Source organism: Pollachius pollachius (assembly GCF_949987615.1).
Source record: "Pollachius pollachius genome assembly, chromosome: 4".
Classification (NCBI taxonomy): domain Eukaryota; kingdom Metazoa; phylum Chordata; class Actinopteri; order Gadiformes; family Gadidae; genus Pollachius; species Pollachius pollachius.
In genome coordinates, this window is record NC_136937.1 from 9,227,195 (window position 1) to 9,246,039 (window position 18,845).

Below are 18,845 nucleotides of genomic sequence, written 5' to 3' on the forward strand. Positions count from 1 at the left end.
CTATCATTATGACGCAAACTCTAAAAGATTGTTAGGCCTATTTCTGCCCATAGATAAAAAAATATATAGAATCCTTGACAAATCCTTAGACCACTTCAGATCTGCTAAACATGACCAAAAGTGGTTATAGCACAGGGCTGTATGTACCCTGCAATGCTGCTCTGTTTGGTTGTAGACAGGAACGTTCTTTCAGAACAGACATCGCTCTGGTCAGTTTTGCTGAACTGCTGGGAATGAACCACACATTCTGGTCCTGGGAACTATGAAAAGAACCGGACTTTGTTAGGGTTGACTCACTATGTTTTTTAATCATGCATGGTTCAATAAGGTTGGGTATGTTTACGGTACGCTACATGCTCTGCTATGCGTCAATCTGTTTTTCACACGTCTCCTTTGGGGTCCGTCTATCCGTCTGCCCGTTCATCTACCCTTCACCCAACGACAAAGAAAACACTTCATGTTCAAATCAAAATGTCAGACACGGATGAGAACAGCCAGAGTCACGACAGCGCGGAGACAGGCCTTGTTCCGACACCAGACCACCAGCTGGGCATGAAATGCGTCAATCACTTCAACATTAGCGTGATTAATGAATCAGAGAGAGTGCACAGAAGGAAGCTGTTAAAGATGGCTAGCAGTTTATAATATGGATGAGCACCGGGCTGACCTTCTGAGATGCCGGTCTGGAATTGTACCAGCTGCAAATCTTTATGGGGAGTAAAATCATTACCCATTGTACGCGACACCTCGGTCGTGATCATAAATAGAACAGGATACGTCTGGGACGGGGCGAGAAGCCATGTGCAGCGTTGCCAGATTGGGCCCGATTTCCCGCCCAATCTGGCAATACTGGCCACGTGCAGAAGGAGACCTAATCTGACGTTGTCCCTGTAATACAAGAGGATAATTCTGCACAGTGAACCGTGTTTGTCATCTTGTACGGTACGTTTTCTTGGACACGAACCGCTACAGCCTTAATAGACAGACTAAAGGCTCAGTTAGGGTTCCACGTCGACCCAACGCAATGACCACACAGACACTTCGACGCAGTCGTGAACCTGTTTTTGGTTCTGCGTCTGGTTTTAGTGAGCGGACCAATCACAGCCCTTAATGCTTCGTAGCCTCGATGGCAAGGTTAAACATTTTGAGAGGCACACGTCAGGCCCTTGCGGTGGACGCAAGGAGGGTCCGAAAGGACGTAATGGGTCTGTAAACCGCCTCGCGTTGTGTCGACGTGGAACCACAACTCAGCCTTAACGGTGCTAAAGTTTTGGATTCCAGGTGCTTCTTTGATTCGCAAATCCACACAAATGTGAAGCATCGGCCAGTGTGCTTGTTATGCCACAGGGCCGGCGAATAAGCAGCGTTGTGTTATTTGTGGCTGTGGAGTCTCCACACATTTCACACTGAGCGTTGCAGAGCATGGCCAAGCAGACAGGGGCAGAGGGGTCTTTGGTCGCAGCCCGGAAACCGTGCTATCGCTCCCAAGCATCTAGTCTGACATTCAAGTCCTCATCCTCCCTCCCGGTTCCTCCCTATCTGGGTCGGACATGAAACGCCGCGTGGAATAACTCACCATCGCCGCCCAGACAGAGTGTGTGTCACCTGATATTAGTCTGCCTCCCCAGGAATAACGCCCATGGTTTCTGATAGTGGTCATTATTATTCAAATGAGGACATTTCTGGCCACTATGGCGCTGCTCTTCCCAATGGCGCCATCATGTTTAGACCCTAAGCCCCGCTCTTTAAAGCTCCTCCTCCTCCTCATGAGCATGCTAACTGTTTTCTCAATCCTGTAGCTGTTATCCTAAGTACTTGGATGATGGATTCATGGGGGCCACAATGGATTCGATGTGACACCCATGAAAATGCTACTGGAGTTATGGAACCAGGCATCAGACAATTGGCAATATGTGCATTAGGAACAGGACCAATCTGTTTGTGACATGGGTGACTGCCAGTGATCAGCAGTGGATTAGACAAGATATAATCACTTGGAATAATTCAATATATCAAATCAATTATGGATCAGTTGGATAAAGGTTGTTCAGCATTAAACACTAGCACAGAAATGCCGCCCAGGGCTTTGTGATTGCTGATTGCTGAAATGACTTGACTCTGTCTCAGATCATTATAAAATCGTATAAATTCTTCGCTATGAGAAAAACAAGTCTGAGAAATCTAGCAAATCCCTTTGAGCTCTTGTGACTTGACAGGAAAGATTGAATCGACAAGCAAACTTGTGGTTAGTTGCAGCCCCCTCTAATCAGGTACCCCAAGTCCTACTGGCTGCTGGCATGTCCTACAGCCTCCATGTCGCTGTCAAGAAGTCAGTCAGGCCCTAGCCTGACCTCCTACTGGTGATTGATAACAGATGTGTCCCTCTCGCTTGCTCTCTCTCTCTCTCTCTCTCTCTCTCTCTCTCTCTCTCTCACTTACTAGCTCTCGCTTTCTATCTCTCTTCTGCTCTCTCTTCTCTGTCTCTCTCTCGTCTTTCTTTCTCTCTCTCCTGCTCTCGCTCTCTCTTTCTCTTTCTCTCTCTCTTATGCTCTCTCTTCTCTTTCTCTCTCTTGTTCTCTCACGCTCGCTCTCTCTACCTCCCTCTTTATCCCCCTCTCTCTCTCTCTGTCTGTCTCTATACTCTCTCTCTCTACCTCCTTCTCTATCCTCCTCGCTCTGTCTCTGTCTCTTTGTCTGTCCGTCTCTCTGTCTATCTGTCCCTCCCTCCCTCCCTCCCTCCCTCCCTCCCTCTCTCTCTACCTGCTGAGAGGCTCAACATGTGCCTACCCCAGGCAGCCAGCCGGTAATCCAGCGACGTAACCTTAAGTGAACCCGTTCAGCTGCCCGGGTGCGCTCCCCCACGCCCTGGTACTCTCCGCACCGCCGCTGAGTCTGCGATGAAGAAGGATCAACAGCTGCCCAGGGAACTCAAGTCTCCTTGTTGCCTCGTTTAGAGACAGGAGCGCAAATTGAGAATTTCTGACATTTCTGAGTCAGAGGAAAGCGGGGCTTTCTGGATGTGTGTTTACTGCGTGCTGCCGTGCCGGCCTGACTGATCTGACTGTACCCCCCCCCCCGGAGCTCTCGCTGTGGGTTCCCCTGTTTCTCTGGTTGCCAGCCAGATGAAAGGCCTGTGTTGATTACAATGTAATTCTATTCAAGACATCTTTGGGTGTTGAGCAAAGCATAACAATCGAAACAACACAAAATTAACACGGCTATTTCGTCATTATAATGAAGCATGAATATCGTTTAATTGTATTATTATTTTGACAACCCCTAATAAGTTTGAGTGCCAATAGGTTAGTGCAAATACAGTTTTCCGTCTGCTATTTGTAGCCACTCCAACATCATGGGATTCATAAAGCTGTCGCTTCTGTTCTACACGATCAAATACACAGCCCACTTTCTATTATTAAGTCACTTGTCCTGTGACTTTTTTCTCTTTGTGCTTCCTGCATTTAGTCTACAGCCATTCACCAGCTAACGCCACCTACAGTATAACCATGCCTTATTTATTCTTCTCTAGCATTCCACCATTTTGCTGTCCGTATTTTTCACACTATTTCTCCAATGACAATAATGACCTTCTAACAATGGAAGGGGGTGCGCCTAGGGTACAGTATATATCCTTTTAAATAAATCAAATAGCCTTTCAGACGCCAAACATAATTTCTAATAAAATATGTGTGGCTGATTGGTCGGCTGGGGGAAACACTGCAATAAGACAAATAATGGAACACAATTGGCCTTGAACAGGCCATGAAGGAAAGGACTGCATGGCCTGGTCGGGACCAAACAGCAGATCATGAAATACGTGTTTCTCATGGCCAACAGATAACACTCTTGTCCGCCTTGTCATATCGAATTATAATGATACTATGTTATTTTCCTCTGAATCATTCTGGCTTTAACCACGTCTGAAGATTGAGAATGATCACTATGAATGGAGGGGGAAGAGATGGAGAGAGGGGGGGAGAGAGAGAGGGTGAGAGAGAGGAGGCATTTCTTTCTCTCAGTATCAGTGGGGTTGCAGACATGCTTTAATGAGGTTCCAGAGCATGCTCCATTTTCCTTCAGATCCTATTAGTTTGTTAGAGTACCAAAATGCAGAGCGCTGGAAGGAGAAATGGGAAAGTCATCCATGTGATTAATATATTTCACTTAAATGAGTGTTGATGAAGGAGATAAAGAGAGAAAACATTCACGCAAAAGGTGCATCTTTTGGATAAACACATCCAAAGCTGCCTCCGGGTCTATCCATTTACCTTCTATTAAATCATCATTCAAGAAAATGAACCAAATATAATTGCCATGGATCATACTAGTGTGATGGCTAAATGAGCATTTCCGCGTCTTGCTTTCCGTAGAGTTGCACTCCATAGTTTATGTGTTAATGCTAGCAGGGGTAATCTGTTCACTGTCTGTTTCCTCGCTCAACGCTAGCAAACAGACGCCCCTGGAAAGCTGTAGCCTTACCCAAGCATCGTGAGCTGGTTTGGAATGGACCCAATTGATTTCAGAATAGCAGAAAACACACGCACACACACGGTGCATATAAATAAAAGCATGCAAGCGAAGTCAAGGAGGGCTTTGTCTTTGTAACCTATGTGTCCGTACATTTAAATTGCATACTTTCTCCGAGCCCTGCTTTTTCCCACACTCTCTCCATCATAATCTGTTTCGTTTCACGCACGTGGGCGGGACTTCCCCACTGAGCGGCCAATCATCTTCATCCGTCAAGTCATTTTTTTTGCAGATTTCAATTTCAACCCCACCCCCATCGCTTCCTATTACCTCACTGTTCATAATCGGCCTGTCTTGGCCAGAGCTGGCTCTGTTATTCTGCCAGCTGCATTGAGGTAGCAGTGCAGTCTGGGAAGAGAGGGGGGGGGGGGGGGGGGGGGGCGCAGACATCTGGATAGTTAGAGTTGTCGTTGAGGGAGGGTTGGAATGAGAAATACGGGAGAAAGCGTGGGAGGTACCGAGCGAGTGGTCTGAGTGGATATGGGGAGAGCTGGTGACAGACAGAGGAAAGGGGGAGATGAAGGAGGGAGATATGTCTGCCTTTTTGGTTTGTGAGGAAAACATACCTCAAACACATGATTGAATTCCTAAGAAATAAAGGGGAATTGGTTATGTGTGTCCTAATAATAAGTTATGAAATTATTAGCATCAGCCACCTCATAAGAGTATTTTGGCAATCCGGTCGTTCATTGGCTCTGATACACATTTTTGAAACAAAAATAAATCTTTTCATTTCTATGAGGGGACACACTTCAGGGTGGATTGGGACACATGTCAAGACTGCTCGTTGCTTGCTTCTACACGCACTAGAGTGCTTTCTAGTTCTTTCTGTCGACTGGGGAGGATAATCAGACAGGAAGTTGTAAATATGTGATTGTGTGTCTTTGAAGCGGCCACGTTTCTCCGAACAACAGGCGTCATTGTTGTTCAGACCGCAGAATGACTGATAGAACGCTCACACCTGCCGGCTGAGTTTGGTTGATACAAGACCCTTTACGACTCTCTCTCTCTCTCTCTCTCTCTCTCTCTCATATATGAAACACACACAGGTGAAATCTCAAACACACACGCTGTCTCTTTCCCAGTCTCTTTGTTGTGCTATGTGAAGTCACAGACTGTGGTTGTATTTGATGTCTAAAATAACGGGAAATTTAAGGCTCCCTTGAGGACAAGTTGCTTTTAAAACTTTCCAAAAAGATGCCACTCTCTTGAGTATTTCTATCAGTTCAGTGTGAGTGTGCGTGTGAGTGTACATGTGTGTTGTATTATATATTTACCCCATACAAATTAATATAAGCAATGGAAAATTGAATGCAGCCTAATCATAGAGATCACAGCACAGTCAATCAATTACTCAATTAAAGTAATCTATTGGTTAATTTCACATCTATACATTCTTTATTGTCTAAGAGAGTAAAGAGAAACGTATGTGTTTATTTTCTGTGAAAAAAACTAAAATAACACGATCACATGGCTTTCCATGCATCCTTTATGAATGGTAGGTTGAAGAAGTACCTATAAAGCACAATTTACATAAGGGCAGAAGATAAAGTACCCTTTGAAGTCCCTTGCATGTGGAGGTGGTTTGTTGAGCTGAAACTGCGATCGGAGAGATCTGTTCACATTGTGCTCTTTTTTTAATCTGACAGTGTTTTCTCAGTTCTCTTCTGTCTCTCCGCAAACTGCTTTCCCCAAAATTCTTTCTCTTCTCCTTTGTTTCTTTTCCTCTTTGGATACCTCGTCTGAATATTAACCGGTTGAAGCACTGTTGACTTCGAAAAAACCTTGGTGTTTGGTGCTAAAGTTGTTAGGTTGTTTTGCTGTGCAGCACCTGAGAGAAAAATAAAGTGGTCTTTATTTTCTTTTTCAGCCCATAACAAAATGAACTTAGAAGTTTAAACCTCACTGCATAAAGGGATTTGGTTTTCGTACCTGTTTTCTCCATAAAATTAAAGCTTTAAAAAACACTGTGTTCTGAAAGCAACAAGCTGGACAAACTTGGCCTGGTGTGTGAGTAGGCATACGTGTGTGTGTGTGTGTGTGTGTGTGTGTGTGTGTGTGTGTGTGTGTGTGTGTGTGTGTGTGTGTGTGTGTGTGTGTGTGTGTGTGTGTGTGTGTGTGTGTGTGTGTGTGTGTGTGTGTGTGTGTGTGTGTGTGTGCGTGTGTGTCTGTGTGTGGGGGTTTTGTCTTTCTGTTTGTCTGTGTCTGCGGGTATGTGTGTGATTTCTCATCATTCTGTGCTTAAGTTGTAGAGAGGAATATAACAAAATATAAATGGGTAGAATGAAATAGAGCACAAGATAATATAGCACAGAGAACACAAGAAAATACAACAGAGTGGAGTGGAACGGAGTAGAATACATTGTCTGCCTTAAAGGGTGAAACGTGTTGCGGGTGGGCCTTAAGTGATTTTGTCGTTAGCCATTCATCTGTGTTCTTGAAAAGTCGAGTACTTTCAAGAAAACTCTGTTGGCAATCATTAATTGTTGACATACGTTTTTGGTCTTGTCTCGGGTTTCGAACAGGCGGGACAGAAACACCTCGCTGTGAAATCATTTAAACATGAGGCAAAACGCAGCACCATCAGTCATTGTAAATTGGACCTGGTTTATTTTCTGGCAGCTGAGACCTGAACGTGGCTGCCGATTCCCCCCCAGCTCGGCGATGCCTCTGCGTCTGCTTCTACTGCCTTCTTATTGTCCCTTGCACTGGTTTCCTCTCTCGCCTGGCAGCACTGTCAGACTCAAGCAGTGTCAATCAATTGATCCAACTTAATTTCACTTTATATGACTCTTCATACAAGAATGTGTAATACAAAGTGCTTAATACAATCAAAAGTTGTTTAATTAAAAGTCTGACTAAAAAGGTAGGTTTTGAGTTAACCTTAATGGTGACATATTATACCACCAGGTGTGAGTTGGATGAGCTGTTACAAGCTTTTCTGAAAATCTGCCTCTTCTGACATCACAAGAGGGCGTGTCCACCTAGATGTATCCTGGATAGATCAATCTACCAGCCTACCGAGTGGACTGCAGCAAACGTTGCTCATCTATCCGTCATACATCTAGGGAGACGCGCCCACTTGTGGATGTCTGAAGAGGGAGATTTTCATAACGGCTTGTAACGGCTAATCACACTCACACCTGGTGGTATAATATGTCCCCTTTAAAAATATCGACACTCTCTGTGTCATGTTCCTTCAGGGTGTGGTTCAGAGTGTGTCCCCGCCCTGGCCCCACACCAGGCAGCTGATTCCTGCGAGGCGGTCCCATGGCGTGCCCCATTGATTATGTATTGGAGGCGTTACGCACGGCGCCGCCATGGAACACGGGACCGCTTTAGCGGGGGTCACCGGGTTTTACGTTCATGCTAATCAGAGTGTTATTTGCAACGCATTCAGCCATGTGATTGGACGTTCAACATTCAATGAGCATTGGCCGACTTTGTTTCCTGGTTCAAAGGGTTTCCATGGGCAACGTGAACGCCCAGAGGGTGCAGCGTCACTTTATCGATCAGTGAAACGTTTTCTGGCCTGATGTTTTATGTCTTACAACAGATGAATCTTACCCCTGATGTCTTACTTTAGTACAACGGTCACATTTCATCAGGGACCACTAACGACACGCTTCACTTAAATCCAAATGAAAAAGGCATCTGTCATTTAATGATGCCGTGAATAAGTACTACACAATAAAAGCCCCACTCTCTCCCAGGTCTCTGTGCACAAGCGTCAGGTCTCTCTTAACTCTGATTAGTTCTAGTGATATAATAGCAAGTAACACTCAGACGGCTATACGGTGCTCCCATCTGTCTGATTGGCATTAAAAAGTCAGACAACAGGGACTTATGATAATTATTAAATGTATAAATAGCAATTTTATCAACCTTAAGGTACAGTATATGCATGCTTAAGATAACAAGACAGGAGCGGTCAAGTAATGTTACATTGAGTTTGAAGCGTTGAGACCAATATCTTCTTTTTGGACCATGTTAATGCTTAAACATGGGCTTAGATTCCTTTCCAGCCTCCACCTGGTATGTAAGGTTGTGTACATGGTGGTGTACATTGTGGTGGTGTGTGTAGTCCCGGCAGTCAGAGCAACAGAAGGTTGTGCGCTGTAGATAAGTCATCTAGCAAATGGAAGGCTCCCTCCGTGTTGTCGATAAGGCGCGATTTCCCGGCCATCGACCCGCGCCACTCACCTCTCAGCACTGATCTCAGGTCTGTTTTAAATTAACCACATGTGACTGCGGCTCTGAGGAAGGCCCTTTGTGGGGCTGAGGTGGAGCGCAGCAGAGGAGAATGAGAATGAGGAGAAAGAGAGAGAGGGAGACAGAGAGAGAGACAGAGAGAGACAGAGGGAGTGGGGACGTTGAAGGAGAAAGGGAGCAGCAGGATTGAAATGTGTTTGGATGTAATTTAGCTAATGGTGTTTGAGATTCTAGGATAGCATGCTATTTCATTTCAATTGGCCTGGAGTCAAGCAGTAGCAGTTTCTTTGGAGGGAGGGGAATGTTGGCTCTCGTTTTTAGGAGTGTGCATGTTTGGTGCTGAAATGATTAGTCAATTGTCAGAAGCTGAGGAACATTTGTTTATTATAATTTCCAAATTGTATTAGTCGTTAATCATTTTGTAATAATGCCCTTTGCGCTACACTCTTCTGCTGCTTCAGTAATCCAGGCTTTTGGTTCCTTTTCTCTGGTTCACATCGTTATTAAATGATTGATTACTCCAGGGTTTCCTGGCTTGTATCAATGGATCCACTTTTAAGGCAGGATGAATAATTAAGGAGAATATTCAATAATGAACAAACAATCAGTCGTAGCCGTGTTGCGTCCGTAGGAAAGAGGAACATATCCCATTTACAGGTCTGTTTGGAACGCCAGAGGCTATACGTGTAGAGCCTCCAACCTGGTCCGTGAACATCAGCAGGTGTCTCCCATTGTCAAGCGCTCAACACTGAGAACTAATCGAATATCAACCCTGTTCTCGTTACGGGATTGGTTGACACTTGCCTGGTAATTACTTTCTCCTCTTGGATTGGCTGAAACTCAGCCTGTTAACTCTGTTCTCCTCAACGATTGGCTGACACTCAACCTGTTAACTCTGTTCTCTTCCGCGATTGGCTCACACTCAGCTTGTTAACTCTGTTCTCCTCCACAATTGACTGACACTCAGCTTGTTAACTCTGTTCTCCTTCAGGATTGGCTGAGCAAGTTTGGCTATCTCCCGCCCCCGGACCCTGTGACTGGCCAGCTCCAGACTCAGGAAGCCCTGACCAACGCCATTAAAGCCATGCAGAAGTTTGGAGGGCTGACAGAGACCGGAGTCCTAGGTATGAGGGAATGTGTTGTGCAAAGGGAGGGAGTGAGTGAGTGAGTGAGTGACTGGCTACACATGAACATGTGTGCATGCCTGTTTGTACATAGTGTGTTTGTGGACGTCTATGTGCTTACACTGGTGGTGTGTCAGCATAAGTTTGTCCAAAAGTTCCTTTATTAGATGATTGTGTTCCAATGGCTAAATAGATGTGATAGATAATAGCCATAATGGGTCATTATAGATTAATAATCTTAAATTAGTTTGGAATTAGCTTTGGTTATGTCTGTCTGCCAGTCACCCTGCTACAGCTGACTGAGCTTTAATTATGACTTTAATTATTGAACACGTCCATTAACTGGTACAAGCAAGTTAACTTTTAAAGAATGTCTTTACAGACCCTGCATTCTATTCTCTTATATCCCACTCTACTTTACTCTATTATACTGTGTTATTTTCCACCTTACTCTGGTCTATTCTACCATGTATTATGTTATATTCCTCTCTACTTCATTCTACTTATTATACTCTACTCTACTATTGTATTATACTCATCTACTGTGTTATACTCTCTCTACTACTGTATTATACTATACAACTGTATCAAACTTTATTATATACCACTTTACTATTGGACTATTCTACTGCCCTACTCTGTTCTACTCTACTATATGAATTAACTCTACTTCTGTACTCTACTCTTCGTCTGATTTCTACTCTACTACTGTATCATACTCTACTAATGAGCTCTTACTGTATCATGCTCTCCTCTCCTCCAGACCAGGCCACTCTGGGCCTAATGCAGACTCCCAGATGTTCTCTGCCAGATGTGTCGGAGCCAGACGGGATGACGGGGCGCAGCCGGCGGAGCCTGAAACCCCAGAACAAGTGGACCAAGAGACACCTCTCCTGGAGGTCAGTGCTGTAATACTATACACCTCTCCTGGAGGTCAGTGCTGTAATACTATACACCTCTCCTGGAGGTCAGTGCTGTAATACTATACACCTCTCCTGGAGGTCAGTGCTGTAATACTATACACCTCTCCTGGAGGTCAGTGCTGTAATACTATACACCTCTCCTGGAGGTCAGTGCTGTAATACTATACACCTCTCCTGGAGGACAGAATACTAATACTATAATGCTGGGATACTATACAATATACTGTCATACTATACGTCTCTACTGGAGGTCAGGATACTACCCTGATATACTATTCTATAATACTATACTATAATACTGTAATACCATACACCTCTCCTGGAGTTCAGGATACTGTAATATTATACTATAGTACTATAATACTGTAATACTGTAATACTATACACCTCTCCTGGAGGTCAGGATACTATCCTGATATACTATACTATAGTACTATACACCTCTCCTGGTGGTCAGGATACTATGATACTATAGTACTTTAATACTATACTATAATACTGTAATACTACTCAGAATACCAGAGGTTGGGCCATTTTTGTACCAAGACATGATTCATATTCGTCCCACTCTCCTTATGTAGTATTTGTTGGGCATAAATTATGCTAATTCACATTGAGACAAACACGCGCACTTCTCCACAATCAGGTCAAATTCAGCATGTTTACGCATCATTCAGGGCAATTTCCTCTTTCTACAAGCGTGTGTTGAATCTGACTTGGCACCCTTGTACGAGCCGAGTGTACGAACAAAAGCAAGATCAAATTAAGAGGAAAATATGCAAATGTTTTTGCGATGAGTTCCATTGTGTGCATTTCGCTAAGGTCTGGAGTCAAAGTGACAAGCTGTAGTCAGCAGCTTGGTTATGGCATCATAGAGGAAACTTATTCAAGGGCTGCCATATATAGTCCAAGTAGAAACATTGTAGAATTGAGAGACCTACATTGAGCGTGGCTATAGTGTCACAGAAAGGCTTTGAAGATGCAAAAACTTTAACGTTTTATATGACATCATTACGGCCTTCGCAAGCAGTTAGAATAAATTATCTTTATTCAAGGAGAAATAGCCCAAAAACATAAATGACACAGAACAATGTTTTCATGCAGTGTTAAAAGTAGTCTAGGGCCTTTGATGTTATGTTATTAAGCCTGACACACTCAAACTCTTACACTTTTATGGCTGCAAGCCTACATTTACATCAATGCACACTCTCACATTCGCCGCCTATTCTCTCCAGTCTTTCTCTTCCAGCTCTGTCTCTCTCCCCCCTTCCTCTCATTCGGGTGCCACTCATACTCACCCCTTCCTGTTGGCTCTCTCTGTCTCCGCGAGCGTGGAACAGACAAACCATCTCTTCCTGGGCTTCGCTCCTCTCTGTGTTCACAACACTCAAAGCTCTGTGCCACAGTGCACATCTGTCTGACTGGATTGATGACGCATCACCCAACTGTCCTCATCTGTCTGTCTGCTTTGAGGTATCACTAGACTGTAAACATCTGTCTGTCTGCTTTGAGATATCAACAGACTGTAAACATCCGTCTGTCTGCTTTGAGATATCGCTAGACTGTCAACATCTGTCCGTCTGCTTTGAGATATCACTAGACTGTAAACATCTGTCTGTCTGCTTTGAGATATCAACAGACTGTAAACATCTGTCTGAATACAATCAGATATCACCGGATTGCATCCGAGGATTACAGAGCTTGTACTGTATCCCTCGAATGCGGATGATAAACCGATGGCTTATCTGGAAATCCACCGGGATGCCGCAGTGGTAATGTGTGGTGTGTTTTCAGAAGTTTTCCAGTAAATAATTGATATTCTGTTCAGGTTTGTTTCCTCCATTTCAATTCAAACTTTATCTCTGTCCCACTAGGGAAAATGTTGTTTTTCCTGTTCACGTAAAAGACACAGAATACAAAAAGTGAAATCCAATAAAACACAAGGAACAACATCAATAACAGCAGCTTAAGATAGTACATTTATGAAGCATTTGTTTTATTTGTAGCCCTTTATTGCAGTCAGTATCATAGGGCGTACAAACTCCCATCCCACAAACCTTAGCCCTCTGAAAAGCAAGAGGAAAGGTCTTCAAAACCCAGAGGTTAGGGCTTAAAGTCTTGACAAAAGAACAGTTCCTTGCTTCTAGTGACTAAAATTTCTTTCCGTCAAATGCAGGAAGGGGCCGCCTGTAAACACTCATCTAACATCTCCAAAAACGAGACCTCAGGGTCTTGTTTGGGGAGTAAGATGAAAGTTAGACGATTTAATAATCTCCCAGATTTAAAGGTGCATTGTTTTCAGATTTGAGTGGCATCTAGGGGAACGGACTTGGCTGACACGGAATACTGACATTGATGGAATAAGAATTGTTGTGTTTTCGTAACATCAGAAAGAGCCCCTTTTATCCAGATAGGAAGCGGTTCTTCATCCACGGAGCCACTCATGTCCCACCGCCATGTTTTTTATAGTAGCTCTTAACGGACTAAACCACAATGCGGAACGAAGCCGATAATCCTTGCGACTTTCGATTTCGACCCTACATGGCTGAACATATACATTGCAGTGAACTTTCTCTGCTCTCAGCTCTGTCCTTTCCCAGCACCAATGCAAGCATTCCAACAGCAACAACCCCAGCAGGCATACATGGATCGTACATCCATCCTCAGGACCCTAGATAGAATACATGGTGTGTGTGTGTGTGTGTGTGTGTGGTGATGGATGACTGATTAGACCTTGGCTGGGCGAAGCGGCACCCCTCAAAGGAGTGCTGTGACCTGTCAGGAGGCAGCAGCACCTGCTCCGACTGTAACCAAGGCTCCAACCCTGCGTAAACCGGTTTTATGCATCGTTCCGGTGTCCCGGTGTCAGAGGACCCCAGCAAGCCCACCTAGAGGGCGCGTGGCAGGGCTCAACCGTTCCAGAATAATACAGTGTCGAGGCACAGCGGCCATTCGAGAATGCATCGTCTGAGCGAGCCAAATTAACACCGCCAACGTGTTCGGATAAGAAGCGGTGCTCCGCGGCGTTCCGAGGCGTTCCGAGGTGCAGTGTTAGCCGACGGGTGCCGGCAGGAGTTCTGTGCAGAGGAGGTTCATCAGTATAGACGATGGTGTGTGCGTGCTGTGTGCGTGTCTGACGTGCAGTAGGCCTGTCAGGGGAGAAGGTGTAGCATGAGTTGTGTTAACGAATGCTGGAGAGGAGTGGGGATGGGGAACGATGAGGACCTGGGCGTCTTTTCCTTCATTAGTGGAGCTGAGTAGAGGCTTTCGTTGGATCGGTTTAAGCTGGTATTATTCATGGAGGAGAAGAGAGTACAATGTCGTTTGGAGTTGGAGCCGTTAGAAGTGGTGTAAAGCGACGCGTGAATTGTAAAATCGGGCTAAGTAGACGTACATGTACCGTATCCTCCACTTATTCATGTGACAAAAGAGAGAAGAAATCCAGCTTTGAATCTATGGACGGAGAAGGGAAAAACACGTTCTGCTCGTAAAAACATCAAAATGAGTTGGATGGAATTAATCACCTGCTGTGTGTTTGTGTGTGTGTGTGTGTGGGGGGGGGGGGGGGGGGGTTTATGCTTGTTTGCCAGAGGCGAGTGGTGACTTTTGAATTTTTGAATCAGACATGCTGATTTACCACCATCCCCCCACCCCCCATACACACACAAACACACACTCACACAATCAACCCTTTCTATTTCTAGTAATCTAGATTCTAGTAAGGCAATGGCAGTGCGTTGCATTGCTTTTCAAGTGGATTTTTCTTAATTGTGCGTTAGCAACGCCTCCTTCAGCCAAACCGGGTGTATTCTTTAATGTAATATAATATAACTTCTATTGTATAAAAAATGGGATTTTTAAAGACGGAGTTGATGTGACGGCCGACAGATGTGTGAAACAGGAGGTTTCCGTGGGAATGTATAACTCAGCTGAGTCACGACTGGGGCTGTCTAGTGGCGCTGTGTCCCATGATTTAAAAGCCGAGGCGAATTCAGCTCTCCTCCCCCCCTCTCCTTCATGAAAGCGGGAGAGATGACAGCGACCACGCGGCAGAGATGCTGAGCACCGGGCAGCATTCCATTTCAGCGTAGACATCGAAAGTAACCCAGGCAGCGGCACAACTGGAGTCAAAATGGAGTAAACTAGAGGGACTAGCAAAAAGATATTACAATGTTTTCACGCAAATAATGATGGTTAATTAACAAAACGGTCTGTCAACTTTCAAGAAACCCGGACATGGGCCGCATTCACAGTTTATATAGACTGATCGCAACTGGCGTGTGGATGAGTGCATGCGTGAGTGTGTGCGTGTGGATGAGTGCATGCCTGTGTGCATTTGTCCAGTTTGTGGCCGCGTGTGAGCATGCGTGCATGTAGCAGTGAGTGTGTGCGTGTATGCCTGCGCGCATGCATGTGTGCATGCGTGAATTCATCCAGGGTTGCACCTGCAGACCTGTGAGACGAGAATCCTAGCGTTAAATAGACGAGCTAGGCCCAGTCCCCACACACCCAGCAGTAGCAGAAGGAAGCTCATCGCGCAGATACAGGCAGCGTTCCATGAGGGATAGGATTCCACAGTGCCAGGGATATCTGCTACCGTACAGCCGGGCTCGCGTGGGTTAGAGCTCTCTTGCGTTGTGTGGGGAGGATTAAGGCAATGGGATCTTGGCTGCGGCTGGAGCCCGTTGAGGTGTGTGTGAAGCAGAGGGAAACCGGGGAGAGCTTTCGTCAGCTCATGTAGAGCTGATAGCAGGTATCAGTCAGCGCAGGCTCTCCTGGGTATCTAACAGAACCGGTACATTCTGTCAAAGTGCAGGTCTGCTTAACGGTGTCTTTGAAGAGTTAAATAATCAGGAAATATGCTCAGATATGTGCTTGTATTTCCATAGAAGCAAAGCATATTAAACCTAGTTCATGAAAAAAATGGCAAGGACCTCTACTTTGTGCACATCACTTACATATTAAAATATATTTTCTTAATTTAAACACGTGGTGTATTTGACCAGTTTCAGAACATGTACACCCAAATAAGACATTACCTGCTGTTTTCCGCTAAACAGTGGTCAGGTAATGAATCACCTGGTATTCAGGCCCAGCTGTGAAACATTATTGACAATATAACACAACATATAACCGCTGTATCGTAACGTGTAACTGGTGGTAGGAAACGCTCACAGTTTACAGCTACCTCCAGCTTGCTAGCTGGAGGTAGCAGCACATATTGGATCGGGTCACGCCGTGAAACCAACAGTCATCCGTTTCCCAGGTTCTGAGTTGAACCGCGCCGGCAGGGCCGACTCTTATTCCTTGCGGAACACCGGTTGGAAATGGGTTCACCCCGGAGCGGACCGCTCGCTGAGAGCACACAAACAACCGCGCTGCCACCTTTCAATCTACAACAGAAATGTTTTTGTGCTCGCTCCCTTCATACCACAATCTACCGGTGTAATTGACATGAAGATGACGGCTTTCGCAACGCGTGTTTCCCGCGGAGCCAATTGGGTGACCCGACGCCAGCCGCGACTCAGGGGTAATCGTGTCCTTATGTGCCGGAAAGCGCTGCTGTCCTTCTGTGGCTGTGCCGGCGTTCTGTTGTTTCAGGTGAACTTTGAAAAAATTCATACAGATTGTCACTGCTCTCAAAGCACAAGCGTCTTAATGGATCCGCCAGGCACTTACCTTGCTGCTATACCCCCGTGGGCGTTTAGATTGGGAACACGATAAGACGGAGTCATTAGGATGCTAATAAAAACACAAGTCTGGGAGGGAACGCCCAGTACGCGCTCTACAACCCTGCAATCTGCGTCACATTATTCAACGCATTATATTAATTAAACAACATTACCAGGCAATGTGATTCATGGCAAATGGAAGTAATTAGGCCCAATTACCTCATGCTATTCATGCTGCGAGGATCAATGCAGCAGGACTAGTCAAATTAACAGGCTTAATAAGAACACAGCCCGGTGGATGGTTGCATTAGTGTGCTGTATGTGATGGGTTCTCTGATGAACTATATTGACTGTAATAACGGCCCGGGTGTTTCACATGCTCAGTGCAACACACACAGCCAGTGAATGAGTCAGGCTCCCTCGACTACTTTCAATGTAACAATCATCGCAGGCCCTGCCTCATGCTGGTAGCTTTGCCAGGATAGCCTACTGTTTTACCCCCAGTGGGGTGTACGACTTTGTGTCCCCTCACAAGATTTAGTGGGGTTTTGTGCACTAAAAGGGATATAAAGAAAATATGATGGTTTTGTTCTATGAACTTCATGCTCATCCACTGGACTCACCACTTCATCAGAGACCAGGTTGTTCTGTATATTATAAAAGTGATTGGCCTGCGCTGGCCAACACACGCTGTTGATTTTACCCACAGTAAAATCAACAGATGCCACATTGTAGACTGCATATCCATTAATAAATTGTTTCTCTGACTGGACTTGGCACTGAGAAATACTTATTTGTGTTGTTTTTTCATTTGTCGGAGAGGCAATGTAAGGATAGTACATCACAACATTCTACATCTTAATGTTCACATGTAACCCAGGTTATATTGTACAGCATTAAGCAGCTGACAAAAGATTGAGAATAATGCAGAGTCTCCTTGAAATGGCTCTCCTATGAAAGCGATTGCCACTTGACACTTCTTTATGCAATCAACAAGCGATAGATGGATAGAAGGAAAGGCATAAAGAAGTAGTGGGGATTACAAAAGGAGAGTGCAGAAGATGGCTATAATGTTCGCTGAAAAGGGAGAAAAAAAACATGAGTGGAGTAAGCAATGGAGAGAGAGAGAGAGAGAGAGAGATTTTAGGTAATCTATGAGCAGCAAGTCTTGCTTCAAACAGATGCCAAATGGACTCCAGGGCTTTTGTTACTGTTTGCCTTGTGCGCAGGTTGACTACCCCAGGCCATGAAATGGAAACCCCCCCCAAAAAAAAGCTGGACGCAATGATAATGAAATATGCGAACAGAATCTGTAGTTTTCATGCGTGAGCTGGCAAGAAGGTCCCCGCGGCCGGCAAACTCGTTCTGCCGAGCTGTTTAGCATTTTACTACCTCCTCCACCTCTCCGTCCTCTTGCTCTTTCACTTCTGCATATTTCTCCCGCTGCTCTAATGCTCTTTCTGTCTGACGGACGGTGTTGTCCCCCGTACTTGATACGTAACACCTATCTACCTCCTCGCACACCTTGTCTCTCCCTCTTCCCCGTCTCCTCTTTTTACTCTGTCCTCCTTTCGATTTAGAATCCTCCCTCTTCTGTCCATTTCTGTCATTATAATCCTACTTTTATTTTTTGCCTTTCCCCAATTTTGGAATACTTAACCCACATTTGTGTATGTTTTCATTTAACAGTCGCCGTGACGACAACCTCCGATTTTAACCAGCCTCAAGTGTGGTCATTATTTATAATAGTTTTTCAAGTTGATTTGTTTTGGTGTAATTTCTGGAGTGTTTTGTAGCGATACCACAGATTCCTCTGAGGCGGTCTGATGTGAGTTAACATTAGGCACCCTGCCGTGCATTGAAGGAGAGCATTGTTTCATTCTCTATTGAATTCACGTTAACTTTCTTAATGTTCAAACGGTTGCCTCCATCTCTTGTGATATGCTAATTTGCCGAGAAACGTGACCTTGCTTTGAAAAATGTATCAACCCGTTTCTTTCCCCTAGCCTAGCTTCTCTCATCTCCCCCTCTGCTCTCTGGGGTGCCCTTATCCCTTTTTGTCATCAGTCTTCTTTTGCATTGCATGTTCACCCCCCACGAACACCCTCTCTCCTTATTCCACGGTGGCTTTTGAACTGTGATTGACTTACTTGCCTTGAACTTACTCACCTTCTTACTTGGTTACTTTTTATATCGACCTTATTAACCTACTTACTCTCTTAGGACTCCTTAGATAACTTGCTAACTTGCTTAAGTTACATACCTTACAACGTACTTACCCAACTCAACTACTTACATGCTGGTTTAAGTAGGTTCAAAGTCACTTCACAAAGTCACTAGTCTACCGCAACTTATTTTCTGTTCTCTTACAACATACTGTAGCTGTG

General features: G+C 44.9%; 1 protein-coding gene across 1 annotated transcript in view; it reads left to right on the forward strand.

Moving 5' to 3' along the window:
- The window catches only part of LOC307075215 (matrix metalloproteinase-17-like), a gene marked incomplete at both ends in the record, with an annotated part of 60,229 nt that overhangs the window by 21,249 nt on the left and 20,135 nt on the right, over nt 1-18,845 (forward strand). Inside the window, 2 exons of the mRNA XM_079735727.1 lie at nt 9,731-9,863; nt 10,627-10,762. Coding sequence (XP_079591853.1) covers nt 9,731-9,863; nt 10,627-10,762 — 269 coding nt within the window. The remainder of the gene's footprint in view (nt 1-9,730; nt 9,864-10,626; nt 10,763-18,845) is intronic.